General features: G+C 39.1%; 1 protein-coding gene across 1 annotated transcript in view; it reads right to left on the reverse strand.

Annotated features, from left to right (window-relative positions):
* The window catches only part of map1ab (microtubule-associated protein 1Ab), a 73,295-nt gene extending 64,313 nt beyond the window's left edge, over positions 1 to 8,982 (reverse strand). The window contains exons 1-2 of the mRNA XM_078256629.1: positions 8,898 to 8,982; positions 1,220 to 1,321 (exon numbers count right to left, since the gene is read on the reverse strand). Of these exons, the coding sequence (XP_078112755.1) occupies positions 1,220 to 1,321; positions 8,898 to 8,967 (172 nt within the window). The 5' untranslated portion in view covers positions 8,968 to 8,982. The remainder of the gene's footprint in view (positions 1 to 1,219; positions 1,322 to 8,897) is intronic.
* Positions 8,983 to 15,943: the final 6,961 nt, after the last annotated feature.

Consider the following 15,943-nt stretch of genomic DNA (forward strand, 5'->3'; position numbering starts at 1 on the left):
TATTCAGCATCTTTTGTACTTTCAACCTGGGCTCTGAGCCCTAAATCATTGCATCACAAAAGAGGCAGGTATACACACACACACACACACACACACACACACACACACACACACACACACACACACACACACACACAGAACAGTCACCCTGGTGATTATCCCCACAGTTCAGCTTTAATGCAATGCAGATGGATTACATGTCTGAACTAAATGCAACTCACTGCTGTCAATCATCCTACAATAAAAAGAAAACGGCTAGCATAACGTTTTAATAAAAAATAATAATTTGTTAATGTTCTTGTTTTTTCTATATCTATATTTGTGTATTTTAATGCAATTTGAAAAAGCAATGAACTAGTCACATATGCTTAATAGATCATTCTGATTCTAGCCATAACTTTATTTATTATACAATTTTAAGAAATATTTAATTTGTACCAAATATTTTGTTTGTTCCATTAGTATTTTAATCTCAAGTCAGGATTTGTTTTATAACCTTTTTTAATAAGCCCAATCTGCAATGAGTCTGCTTTTTTTCAGCAAATTGATACAGTTATTATTATCAATGCACTGCCAATGTCAAAATAAACAAATGAATGAAGTGAATATAACAGTCAGGCAGGTAGAGACGGTATACGCATAATACTATAAATAAGATCACTAAACTGTAGATCAGCATATAGGACAGTTAATACAGATAATATCTGGTCTCATGTCACAATATCGTTATATATTGATACACCAGTATTGATATAATATCAGTATATCTACCATATCTTCAGGTTAAAAGTACCTGTACTGTATGTTAAAGTTTCCAGGGCTTCATCTCTCTACATTAGGATTTTTTTTGCAGCTCCAAATGGCAGCCAAAAAATACTAAAAGGGACAAGAGAGGATCTCTTGTAAAGTAAGAGCAGCTTCATCAGTTGCTGATCATTTGCAATTCATCCCTTCTTGCAGCAGGAGAAGCATATGCATCGATCTACAACATCTCAGGTAAGAGAACAGAACACTAATGTGTTGCAGCCTCTATCTTTTAATTCAGCTAATAAGACAGCTGTATATTTACATTAATTTCTTGCTGAATGGCGCTTTCTTAGTGTTTATTTCATCCAAAATCTGCTCCATCTGCTCCATGTATCAAATGCATTTCTCAGAATAAGCGCTCCTAATTGTAGTCATCATTGATCCATTCCCCAGAGCCCCATATCACACTGACCTCTGACCTCGGAGGAGAAGTGGGCAGAGTGACGAGTTATAAACAGCTGCAGCTGCTGATCAAGGTTGCAGCACTTGAGGTCCACGTCCCAGGATCGAATTCCTGTCAGGAAGGAGGAAAGAGAAAGATTGCTTGAGGACAACAACATGAATCAGGGAAGGACGGAGATTAGTGAAATTAAAGGAAAAAACATTTGGACTAGTATCTGATGAACCTGAGGCACAAACATGCATAACCTTTTACCAGATGTTGCGGCAGCATCTTGCCTCCCTGACTCTGTTTAAGCTGCAGGGAAGGTTCCTGGGCAGGAAGCGTTGTAGAGTTCAAAATGTCCTGAGACTGATGCCACAACAGTATTACTAACCTCAAGTGACACTAATATCATACTGTATCACTACTCACTACTTTGTCATACAACAATCCTCCTGTACTACCGCAGGCCCAGTCTAAAACCATAATATTATAGGGGACATATTTATTAAAAATGTTTTACTTGTACACTTTTACAATTAGAATGTATTTCATAGTATAGTTACTGTATGCTTTGCCTTTTCTCATTTGGTGAAAGAAATTCTATTTTGCTTAGTCACTGTTAACAGAAAGTGGACAAAAATGAGAGATTGTATCAAAGTATTAAACACATTTTGCAACAACTGATGACGAATATTTTCAATTATGTGTCTCCACCTGGTGAATGCAAGATCAATACACACTATTAAGTAAAAGATAGAATTGGTTGATGTATATCCTCTGTCACCTTACTTTGTGTTTTAATTCAGAAATCATGGATACACTCCTTCTATTGACGGTTTCTATGCTTACTAGTAGAAGACTTCAGACTTCATCTGGCTAATAATCATGTCTTAATGACTTACTAATATATGTAACCGCAGGTTTGATGCCTTATTACAAAACGGAGGGAGGTGACATATTTTAGCTGATGATACAATATCAGTATTATGAGGTATTGAATAGAACTGAATAGAATTACTGTTTCAGTCTTTTGTCGTATCTTCATTATAACATGTTTATGCATACCTTTTAACGTTTATTTGAATACCTTATGAAGTAATAATATCTAGTAAAAGGTAAAAGCCCCCACATAAACATCAGCACTAAAACTAATTGGAGTTCACTGGATCAGTAGAAATGACTCAGTAATGAACTGATCAGCATCACACACGCACACGCACACGCACACACACACACACACACACACACACACACACACACACACAGCAGCTTTATCAGATCCTACTGAGACGCAGTGAGTCAAACTTCAGAGATAACTTGTGTCAGATCTCATCCAGCAGGATAGAAACCAACACACACACCTCTCTCATCTTATCCACCTGTGGATTCCTTCAGCGAGAGCTAGAAATTAGATTATTAAAATTTTTCAAATCCATACCCCTGCTTAAATCTCCTCTTTCACAAAAGAAGACTTTGAAGACCTTGTTTTGCCCTTAACTGAGGAGAAAATGTTCCCTCGCTGCCGACTGCAGTCTGTTCCCAGAAATGCTGTGTCACTGTTATTACCTTTTCGTTAAAATTCATTGGCAAACGTCTTTCTTTGCACTACCAGACGCATAAAAATTACAACCTCCTAGTCTGATGTTGATGCCTTATCATGCCAATCCTCACAATAAAAAAGATTGTTAGCGTCCACAGAAGACAGGGAAATGGATGGGAATAAATAAGGCCTTTATATTTGTGCATCTGAATCCGCTCCTCTTGGAGGATGACATTGGTGTCAAACATAACTAGGCTCAGACGTAACTGCCTGTTTATAGCCAAGAGGAGAGCAGTCAGTGGCTGTGTATACTGCACGGAGAGTTTCAATCTACTTTACTTATTACTAAGTGACCAGCTTTGTGTCGATGTACATAAAGATGACAACTGTTTAGTGCTGAAATGATTAGTCAATCAAATAGTCCATCAACAGGAAATTAATTGGCCGAGCATTTGCTGGTTCCAGCTCCTCAAATGTGAGGTTTTACTGATTTTTTTTCCTTTATATTATTGTAAGTCTTTGGGTCTCGGATAGGTAGTTGCACACAACAAACAATTTAGGTCTTGAGAAATTGTGATGGACATTTTCTCTATTTTCTGACATTGAATACAAAAAAATATTAATTCATTTAATAATGGCATTTATAACGAAAACAATTAGTGGCAGCACCAGTTAAAATAAGGCAGTTCAGCTCACTCTTGTAATTTACAGATGAGAAACCTGGTTAGACCGATGCAAGTTTATAAGTTAATGTGGAGTGAAAGCCTCCTTTGTCCTTTTACTTATAGTTGTCAGTATCTGCTCAAAGTCACAGAGTGATCCAGACCTGCACATCAATATGTATGACGGTGCCCAGCTTGGGACTCCACTGCATTGGAGAGTCACTGATGTTTCCCGAGCAGCTGTACGCTGCTCTTTATTATGGGGGGAGGAATTTGACTAGATGACCACTTGCCAAATCAACAACTTAGGTATCATCCTTGAAGCCTTCTTACTTGTAAAACCAAAACAAACTGTACAAGTTTAATTTTTGAGAGTTGAATGGGTTCATTGCTGCACCCTGTGACCAACAGGGGAAAAACAGCCACTCTGACTGCAGTTATCACCAAGTACAGTTTCAGCTCTCCAGCTTCAGGGGGCAGTAACTGAGCTAATTACAGCTTGGCACACCAGGATGAAGCAAGGATGATGCTGCACTCAAAAACATACCTGGATAAGTAACATGCTTTATCAGTGAATGAGACACTTTGAATTCAACTAAAGTACTCGTTGGAGGAGCACTGAAATATTTACAGTTATTTGGTTTGCCTGTGGCGACATACAGACTCAGTAAAGATTCATTTAACCCGAATACACCTCAACCCTCAAGAGTATGGCCAGTAAAGCTAAATCATCCTGAGCATTAAAGCACCTCATAGTCCACCAAAAATCTTTTTAGTACTAAACACTTTTCTGCTGTAGTCCTAAAAGGTGGCTGTAATATGTTTATAGTGTCCTCGTTAAAAGAGTAGTTGATCAGTTTGATTTATGTAAGTTACAATACAAACACCAACAAGGGTTGTGCGTCTGATGCAGCAAAAGTACGTGGATGGGAGAGATGTCAAATGTTAAAAAAAAAGTATTTATACAAATATGTTACCCCTTAATACCCCATCAGTTACTAAATGAGTCATTAAAGAGATAGTGTTGTGGTTGTGCATATTTTGTTGTGTATATTTCTGTTTCCTGTTTTATTTTGATAGTCTGTTTTTCTCCCTTGTCTTGTCTAGTTTTACTTCATGTGTTTTCCCACCGTTTTGATTACTCTGCCCACTCCTGAAACAATGTGTTTCATCTGTTCCCCAGCCCTAGTGTCACCTGTTCCTTGTTTTCTCATTTACCCTGTGTATTTAGTTTCTGCGTTCCCTCTGTCTTGTGTCAGATCGTTTTTTTTTGTTGGTGTATGGTCTCCGGTCTCCGTGTGTCAGCCAAGTCAAGTTCTGTACCTCCTGGATTTCCTTGTGTCTCTATTTCCTGGTTTTCTGACTTTTTTTGTCTGTTGGATTCCCTGTTCTTGTTTTTCTCAAGATTCTGGAAGAAGTTTTTTGCGCTCTATGGTGTTTTTTGCCTCCAACGGCGCCTTCCAGGCAGCTAACCCTAACCTTAACCCTAAACATAACCATTGCTGCGCTGCCTGGGAGGAGACGTTGGGGGTAAAAAAACACCAAAGACCGTTTTTTGCCCTCTGCACTCGGGACTCTCTGTGTTGGTGTGTACCTTGTTTTTTGTGAATAAATCCTTAAGATCAAACGTTACCTCGTCTGCTCTCTGCTTTTGGGTCCTCAAATTCCCCGTGTCATGACAGATAATTGGAATTTTTTGAAGTGGGGTTGTAGGAGGTACTTATCTATAGTCAGTGTATTACCTACAGTAGAAGGCGGTCGACACGCCCTCAATTTGAAGAAGCAGGCAGGAGTAACAACACAGAAGCTGAGCAATGTACTACTGTGGACGGGAGCTGCAGCAAAACATATTTTAGCCACCTAAAAAAGGCCCACTTAAAAAAAATCTATGTCAGTTTAAGTGTATGCTATATTTAGCAGTGGTGGAGTGGAACTAAGTACATTTACTTAAGTACTGTACTTAAGTACAAATTTGAGGTACTTGTACTTTACTTGATTCTTTTCTTTTCATCTCAGATTCTACTTCTACGCCGCTACATGTCAGAGAGAAATATTGTACTTTTTTCACTTCACTACATTAATCTGACAGCTTTAGTTACTAGTTACTTTACAAATTAGATTGTTGCACACAAAACACATGTAGTTTATAAAATACAATGTTTTATTATAAATTAAACTACCCAACAATATAACGGCCTACAAGTCCAGCTGAAATGATTAGCCGTTCAAACACACAACTGTTTTGATCATTTCCAGTTTCTAAAATGTGAGGAGTACTTTTACTTTACTTTTACATTTTCCTGATGATACTTATATACTTTTACTTAAGTAACATTTTTAATGATTGTAACAGCGTGTTTTTACAGTGTAGTAATAGTACTTTTACTCAAGTAAAGGATCTGAATACTTCTTCCACCACTGATATTTACAATATTTGCACTGCTTTACCTTGCTAATTCTTGACAGTCCTTTCCAATGGAACTGAAATATAGCCAAAGGATTATGGCTGCTTATGCTGCAGAACGCCTACACTAGCCTGTACAGAGGGCAAAGTGACAGTGAAACACAAAATCTGAATTCAGGGCTGGGACATGGTGTCTTCATGCTGTCTGAGGTGAGAGGGAAAGAGCACTAAGCTCTAGAGCTGCAAAGATTAATCGTTGTCAACTCTTAAATGAATCGCCAACTATTTTGATAATCGATTAGTCGGTTTGAGTCATTTTTTAAGACAGAAGTAAAAATTCTTTGATTCCAGCTTCTTAAATGTGAATATGTTCTAGTTTCTTCTCTCCTCTGTGACAGTAAACTGAATATCTTTGAGTTGTGGACAAAACAAGACATTTGAGGATGTCATCTTGGGCTTTTGGGAAACACTGATCCACATTTTTCACCATTTTCTGACATTTTATAGACCAAACAACTAATCGAATAATCGAAAAAATAATCAACAGATTAATTGACTATGAAAATAATCGTTAGTTGCAGCCTTACTAAGCTCAGTGTCAGAACCACAGTCACACAGATTTTCTATTTAACTGCCTCCAGGTTTCAGATCTGCTAAAACTAAAAGGTGTTAGCCAGCACCTCTGTGGAAAATGCTGAATCACAAGCTCAGGACGTGTTAGGGATGTTAGATTAGCCTCTATCTCAGGAACAGTCATTTTCCCAATTAAGTGTACAAGGTATTTGGTGCAGGGACACTCAAAGAAAACAAACTGTAGTGGACACACACATGGTGCAAGAACTGGGTCTCAAATTCAGTGTAAATGAAGACAACAGATGGTGAAATTTTTAGGAAGTGGGATTCGACCTGGGGCTAACAGTAACCAATAGGTTAATAAATAAACTTTTGAAAGACTTTCTGTGGCCTGGGGCTTAGGCTAGCCCAGGACTTAAAAAGTGTAAAACGCTGCTGTGTTTCATGCTGTCATTTAGTGCACACTACCAGTTTCTGTATCACAAGTGTTTGGAATAACATAAGAGACCCATTAAACCTTTATGCCGTCAGCATTAGCAGATTTCATGTTTCCTGATAGTCCTTACTAAACATGAACAAATAGTAAAGCGGCTCGTACTGTACAGTGCTTGTAACAATTTACTTTTAAATCCAAAGATCTGGCAAAACCAAAATGGAAATAACACAGCATTTCAGTACAGACTTACTGGACAGGGCAACAATGCAACTGCTGTGGGATGGCATCCCATTCTTCAACCAGCAGTCCTGACCTCAACCCCATTGAACACTTTTGGCTGTTCGTGCCAGAGTGACCAACACAACCACATTGGCTGACTTGCGACAAATGCTGGTTGAAGAATGGGATGCCATCCCACAGCAGTGTGTGACCAGGCTGGTGACCAGCATGAGGAGGAGGTACCAGGCTGTTGTGGCTGTGTATGGTTCTTCCACACGCTACTGAGGCTCCTGTTTGTGAAATGAATAAATTGTTAAATTGCCAATATGTATTGTTCCTTCAAACTTCAATCATCCAATCCACCAAACACCAAACGAGTCAATGGCAGAATAAGCTGTTTGGCATTGGCAGAGAAGATTTGGCAAATTTTTCATGGGCGCAACCCACATACTCAGCGCTGCTGCTCATCCCACAAATGCATGTTCTTTACAAATGGGGCACCATTTGAAAGGAAACTAAACAGGCTTTCCAACGGTATAAGATTTATTGCCAAAAAGCATTGTTACCACAGAGAAATAATCTACCAAACACAAATTTCCTTACTTTTTGTGCTAAGTTTATTACCAATAAAGTAATTTTTCAAGCATGCAAAAACATTGTTGAGTCAGATTTAAAGAAAATCAAATGAAATCTGCCCAAATACATAGATATTTAACCTCAGTCTTGTTTGACGATAACACTGCAGCGTGGGTGACTTGTTGCAGGCCTACAAAAGGACGCTGTGACTCACATGTAATGAGAGTCAATGGCAGGTCATTCACACTGAGTCACACTTAAAACACAAACCTGGGCGAAAGAATCAATGGCGTAATGGGGAAGGGTGGGGGACACGGAGTTTGCCACAGAGCAGCAGAGCAGTAAAGTCCCTAACGACGGTAAGACAAGGTCAGAGGGGATGGATGGGGTTGCTATGGCGCCAGACTGGCATTTTAAAGCGTGATTGATCATCTGGACTGAGAACAGCTTAGAGTGGGCAACGGCACAGCAGAAAATTGCTGAGTGGCATACTTCTGAGTCCGTAACATCTTTCACAACTGCTCAACATCCCTAAACTTTAGACAGCCCACACTGATAAATGTAGCCTCCTGCAAGAAGAAGGGGTTGAACTCACTGAAATATTGCTGAGTAATGATGCCTGAGTGACACAAAATAAGAAACCAGCAGGAAAGAGAAAGCTACGCGTTTTCCTTTATAATATCTGAAGGTGTTGTGTTCTCGCCGCTGAGCACAGCCTGCATATTTTGCTTGTTTAAAGGTTTGAGGGTACATAACACCACAATCCAGGAATAAACCCATGTAAAGACACATGTAAGCAAAAACACACACACATATGTAACATCCTGCTCAAACCAAACTGCATTTTAGATGACTGCTGCAAGACAGACAGGCACATTATTATGCAGGGTGAAAAAAAAATTCTTACTTATTTTACTTAACCTATCCAGCCATGCTGATTGGCCAGGTCTGTTAATATCTTGTTGATTTATATTTGATTCATACACTGATAAAATTACAGTTTAAGGTTAAAACCGAGAAGGCTGCTTGCTACTGCTGTATTAAAGTAAAGAGACCTCTGCTGCATCTAAAACTTGAGTCTGCAGTTCACGGTGGGGTAAGGGAAAATGCGTGGTGTCCCATGGTGCAATGCTGCAGCAAATGCCTCTACAAATGCCATGGTACTATCCTGTCCATTGCGTCAAACCATTTCTCTCCTCTTTCCATGACTTTCCATCGCAAAGTTGCACATTGAATCACAGCTGCCAAACAGATAACAACCACAGATACAAGCCGGTGATTCGTCCATCACTCACCCCGCTCTATCTGCGCTCTGGCGGTGTCCAGCTGGTGCTCTGTGCCGATCTCCCCGATCACTATCAGCATGTAGTAGCCGCCCCGGTTGAACGGCACCCCGCGCCTACGTCTTCCACCTCCTCGGCGGTACCGTAGTCGCTCCTCGGACCCCGGCGGCGGCGCGCTGTAGCCCTCGTCTTCTTCAACCACCGGGAGCGCACCTCGCACCGGGATCTCCATGGCAACAACCCCTGGAGCCGACGCCGTGGCTGACTCCATCGCCATGACAACTACCGGTGTGAGCTAGGGGAAGAGTCTGGGGGGGAGGGGGGGATAAGAGGGGAGGGAGGGAAAGGAGGTGAAGACAGGGGATAACGTGTCGTGTCAAACCGCCCAGACTATATATAAATATAAATAATATAAATAAATAAAATATATAAAATAGTAAATATATAAAATAATATAAATATATAGGCTACAAATTTCCGGTGGAGCTTTCAAATTAAAAGCTCTTGGGTGAATGAGTGTGTTCAAAACTATAGAATTGTCATGAAGCTGCAGATTGGATTCAGTTTGGCTTACTACATTTTACAAACATTTCAGCTGAGCAAAGCAGTAGTAGGGATAGGTCAAAACTTTATTTTGAAATATTTTCCCGTGGTGAAACCACAGACTGTAAATTAGTTAATAAAATAAAATAAACGAATACAGTCAATGGGTGAAACCAATGTTTAAATCAATTTTATTTCTATGGTATGGTGCCCATAGCTAGCAGCGCGTAGCGGCACTTTGAAAACATTGGATTTAAACGTTAATGTCGGCCCGAATAAACATGTTATCATTCCCGACTGAGAGTTGAAAAATCCTACAAAATGTGAGAAGTATAAAATGGTATACGTGCAGTTTATGTCCCAAATTCCCCATACAATGTCCTACGTGCAGTTTAGTGTCCCAAATTCCCCATACAATGTCCTTAACTAATTATAAACCTGCTAAACCACCTGTGCTACCCTAACCCTAACCTTAACCCTAACCTTAACCTGTCTCAAATAATACCCTCATCATTTGGAGCACTCAGTTTTTGGAAAATAATTTGTGACACTAAACTGCACGTAAGCCGTATAAACTACCATAATAGATGTAACCTGCTCCAAAATAACAGGTACAAAACGTTTGAGTTATCCCTACTATGTTTGCTTACTGAACGCTAACGTTATGTGACCAAATCACTGAGTACGCTGAGGTCACCAAGTATGCTAACAAGCTAACGTCAACGTTAGCTAAAACGATATAAGCTAGCACATTTATCCTGCTGTTGACAAATTCATAAATTAATTATCAGTCTTTAAGTATTTTCTCATGTTTAAGAGTAAAGAGTTATCCATCAGTCAGGTATCCTTACCTTCTCTCTGCCACAGACTATATAGCTTGGCCACAAAATGCCAAGTTCATGTGTTAGAAATGTTTTCTTTGACTGCTTCAGCATGTTGTTTTTTTAGTATCTCCATCTTCTCGCATGATTTCTGCGTGACACCATTTCTTTCTGCTTGACAGACTCTCTGAAGGACTGTTAACGTTACCACTTTGGGATTTATTTCAATCGTTAAAACAGGTAAATTTACTTGGGAAACAAACATGCACACAGGTATGTGGAAAGGTAATTCACAATTTAGTAGTAGCAGCCTTGCAAAAGTAAGGCTACAAACAACCTATAATACATCACTCTCTTAAGGTAGTCTATGGTAACGCCTAACTACTGTTTTCAGTCAATAAACACACTCAGTGTAATGCAGTCTTATTCTATTCAACAGCCATGAAATAAATTAATGTTCAAATTTTGCTTAAACTGTTTATTCAACTTCATGAGCATTTTGGAGGATGTAGTTTGTGGTGCTGCTGAATGTGCTGCATTATACAGGTGCTTCTATTTTTGTGTCCACCACATTTATATCAATGAGGGAAGGCTTAATAACAGAAACACCTATTTTTGCAATACAGTTCAACAGCACCACAACTACACCCTCCATAAAGATCATAAAGTTGAATCTCTGAAACAGTTTTGACAAGCACGGAACATTGTAACCTTCATGATTTGTTGCAGGACTGTTGTAGTAGACTGCATTAGTTATAGCTAGGTGTACCTAATAAACTGGCAACTGAATGTACGTTTTAGTGCACTTGCAATGCATTGACATACTTTCTGGCATTTAGCAAGTAGCTCCTATTCTAAAACATGAATACCACACAAACCGTATTTGTTCCAGGATAAATATTCTTGCACAACAGCCTACGCTATATACATTCATATGTATTTAAATACAAAAACAAACCTAGAAGCTTCAACTGTGTTTGAATGTTTGTGTTTTGGAAAAACAAAACCTGAATCAGGCAGCTTGAGTGTAACAAACTGCGACAGTGAAGATTGCACACTTGCACAGGATTTATAAGAAAAACAAGATTAGATCTCTCTAAACATCAATCAGGCGCTGCTTTTCCCCTCTCAATCTCCGTTCAGGATTTAGATGATGTATGAATGTGGTCAGTCTTGTGCCGTGAATGCAAAGGATTTATTAAAATAATCTGTAGAAAAAACTTTTTTGCACAGACACACACACACACACACACACACACACACCAGGACACACTGAGAAAGAGAGAGCGAGAGAAGGCAGACCAGCCTTAAATAGCCTCTTTCTTCTCTGAGAAATGTTCCTCATTCAGCTTTTCTCCTGGTTAACCTTGAGCTTGGCCCATTTCACTGTGAAGCAGAGGGCCTCTCAGCATAAACTGTCAGCATCACACTGAGGGGATAATAAGGAGGTCCACACCAACTTCTGTTGGGCCTCGCAAGTAAGCATGAACCTTTATTTTACTCTAATTATCAATGATTCAACACATGGCAGGAGAGATCTGCAAATAGAAGCGCATGTTTTCAGATCTGTCCTATTTGCATTGATGCCGACTGTAAATACTTTCATTTAGGCCATGTTCTTAATAAAGTTCTGTTTTAATGATGTGCTGTTTTCTATTCTTATTTCTGATTCTAAATGCAAATACCCATACATACCTTATTAAAAAAACAACAGCAACATTTCTCTTCCTGAGTTCAATTAAAAGCCAAAGTTAAACGGTTATAAACATGATCAATTCGGTACATTTACCACGTGCTGCGTTTGTAAGAGACACCATGAAAGTAAAAAATAATCAGTGTGTTTCATCCCACAGTAGCAGTGTGAAGATACCTCATATGTTGTTTTTGCTGCAGGTCTCTCTGACAGTGAGTCAGCATTTCACTTCATAGACGACCTACACCACAGACATGCTTCCCTCTAGTGGTAAAAATACGACACTCCCAACTCACTAGTTGGTAGATGATGTAAGCCAGGCGTCTAATATTTTTCAAGCCAAGGACCCCTTAACTGAAATAGAGACAGAGCAGGAACCCCCTATGTTGTATAAAATTAAGTTGCATATTAAACTAGACCTACACTAACATGTAGGGCAGCCTAAAGCCTTTATACATACCTTTTTAGTGCATAGAATACTAAGCTATTAAAATAATAATTGTTGGCATGATTTTATAAATCATTTTTAATGTTAAACATACATGTCATACATACATGTGGCACAGTGAATCCTTAGTATTAACTGTATCTGTGGGTGGCTACCTTAGTGACTACCTTATAGGCAAGTAAGCCTATCATCAATGTTTTTTTACAAATAGGCTGATTTATATTTGCTAATAATATGTTGGATTCATGATAAGACATCACTTTCAAAACTTGTAGGCCCCCCTGCAGTAACTCTGAGGACCCCCTAGGGGTCCCGCACCCCCTGTTGAAAATCTCTGATGTAAGCTATAATACATCTGTAGGTTATGGCTGAGAAATGTGTAAAACCAGCTAGAATGTACAGTTTCAGGGTTTTTTTCTGTTGGAAAATAAAATAAAAATAACAGACAAAGCAAATGTTTCATCATAGACTAAAACGTTGTTTAGAAGTAGATGTTCAGAGCAGGCATAAGACAACAATTCTGCACAATGTTTTACTTTCATTTTAAGAAAAATATGACTGACCAAAAATAGATAATAGTATGTTGTTCCTAAGGATGCTCCCAATATTTAACTTTACAACTAATTCCCTCCAGTCAGACAAATCACACGGGTTTTGTGTCAGTTTTTACAAACAAGTAGCAGATTAGAGCTTTTTGATCCCAATACTACATTGCCAAGATTACTGTATCAACATATGGCAACTACAGCATGGCCTCTACCTCGCCATCTGCTGGACAACTGATGTTAAAGCATATTGTTGGCTCAAATCACTCATAAATACAGTATCCCTCCAACCCAACAAACTCATGTTTTAATTACTCAGTATATTCTACACTGATCAATACTCAAAAAATAAAATGACATGTCATAGTAGGAAAAGCACAGGTGTATTCAAAACCATTAATGATGGCTGCATTCCTCTTAGGAGAGGCCCTGGTAGTGTGCATGCTGACTCACTGAAATAGCTTCCTGGGACATTTGATGGAACTGAGCCATTGTTAAGGTTATCGGTTTCAGCTGTGCTTTTCCTACTATGACAAGTCAAAATGTCTGCTGTGAAAAAGGTCCATTGCATTTAAGTATAAGAATGTCAGGTGTTGATTAAAACATGTTTACCAAAGACTAAAACGAAATAGGCAAAGATCTATCTTTTAGGGCCTTGAAAGTGTGTTTAAGTATGCGTGTGTGCATGCATGCGTGCACGTACACTTTAAGAACAAACTAAAATGGGAATAAAAAAATAAATTAAAAAAATCACTTTACTTCATATTATATGCTTTGAATAAATGAATTACTCACAAGTTGTGCCTTAACTGAATTTATACATTATTTAAAAAATTCACTTGAGATATATCCTCACCTACTGTAAAACAGAGACTGTAAAGCAATCATATAAAACGTGTGTGTGCAGCATGTGGAGTTAAATGGTATTTGAAGCTTACTGATCGAATGTATTCCATAGAAAGAGAAGAACAATACTCAGGACATGACTGATGTAGAAAGAGAGTTCAGGAAGGTTTTGTGAAACACATCGCTTACTGGCTGGTTTGTTAGGGAAACCCAGGTGTTGGTAATGAGATTGTTAGGTGATTAGTACGCCAAAGAGAAACCACTGGGATGTGACCTTTCCCCGTCTCTCATTACCTGCACTATCTCAGCAAAACATGGATTATATTTCTGTACAATTCACTTTGTACAACAGACATTAATACTGTAAAAGGAAACCTTAATTAAAAGAATTATAATTTAGCACATTTATGCGTCATAATTAAAAATAAATAAATAAATCAACCAGTCATTGGCTACAGCCTCTTTCAATATGTGACTGTCTCGGACTTTAAGATTACAGTGACGACAAGAGTAAAACTGCACGGTTGTGCTTCTGAAAGCGCCCTTCTGCTCCAGTAGCCGACAGGTCTGGCCCAGTTTGTTGATAGCTGAGTTTGATGGGAAGTAGCTGCAGTTATTCTGAGCTCCAGACAGAGTGACAGACAGAGCCTAGAGAAGAAAAAAAACCCAGACTAACAGATAGGCGGAGTGATAAACAGACAGATGGTAGAAGCAGTTTGGGAGACTGTCTGGGTCACTGCAGACACAGAGTGGTCACAAAAGTCAGCCTCTCCACTTTAGTTTTTTTGCTCCTCTGTCCTAAAAAAAAAAAAAAGAGAGAGAGAAGGAAACTGACAAAAAAGTGAGAACCTCTATCAAAGATGAGAAAATTGCTTTGAGCCACTGATGATGAGTAAGCTGTCTACAGTATGTTTAGCTATTGTTTAATAACAGTGGAATGTTCTGGCTAAGGGTAAGAATTTCAGTTCAGTAACACATCAGCAAAACATTGTGAATCTCCTGATGTGAAACCCTCTGACAGACACCAGTCAAAACCATCTGTGCAAATGTACGTACAGCTGCAGTGTCTGCGGTTCCCGTCCATCCAGCGGCCAAGAAAAATCAATAATTTATTGTCTGCAGGTGGCGCCAAGTAGGAGTCAACATTAACATGTCTACATCTGTCTTAACTGCAGCTGCTAGAACCTTCCCTTTAGATCAGCAGCTCCCATCCTTTTTAGATTGTGAGGTAACGTCTACTTGTGCAATGTTTTATGTTAAGAATATCTGTTTTATTTCATATTTAAAGCACTGTAGAGATAGGATTATTCAGTTATTCACAAAAAAAAGAGTAAAGACCCCCCCCCCCATTCTATTAATCATTTTGTGTCCCTTTTAGATATATCTTACGGCGCATTGTTTTGGCCCCAACCTCCAGGTTCCTTTTTCTTTGTGTTGGAATTCTAAACTCCGGTGGATTTCTGAGGACTATGGTTAACTGCTCCTCAACACCTGAAAAGCACCGTTGTTACTCTCTGCTCCTCATCACGGGGCTTCTCAGGTGCTGCGAGCAAATCACTCCGCCCAAGTAGCGGTGCTTCGCCTTTCTGAGAATATAGTTCCCAGTTTGTATACGGTTAGAAGATGGCTGTGTCTCATGTGACCTTGTTATTTGTACACACTGTGACTATGCAAATAGTACAGTTAACATGTAAATAGGAACATGTTGGCGTTATTTTGTCACTTATTGGGAGCAGTAGGCTAGTTGGAGCCGGTTACCTCCAGGATCTGTGCTAAGCTAGGCTAGCGGTGGATACGCCAGACAGAATTACGACAAGCACGAAGATGAGAAGGTTACGTATGGACTTATCTAACTCTGGGGGCTACGGTGAATAAGCTAAAGTCCCAATAAGTCGGCGTGTTCCTTTAAGGTACACAGACGGAATGTCTATAAGAACAGAATAATGGTAAAAAAAAAATTGACTAAATGGTGAATAATAAAGTACTTCTTATCAAAGACACCAGTGGAAAAATGTCAAAACAAGTGCTCATCAGAACCTCTACTCTCCTATGAACCCAGAGATTTCCAATTTACAGAATTTCAGACAGTATATGTTATAAAAGCTTGTTTTTTTTTTTAAAACCACATCTGTATAGGGACTGCGACAAGATTATATAAGACG

Source organism: Sander vitreus, chromosome 8 (assembly GCF_031162955.1).
Source record: "Sander vitreus isolate 19-12246 chromosome 8, sanVit1, whole genome shotgun sequence".
Lineage (NCBI taxonomy): Eukaryota > Metazoa > Chordata > Actinopteri > Perciformes > Percidae > Sander > Sander vitreus.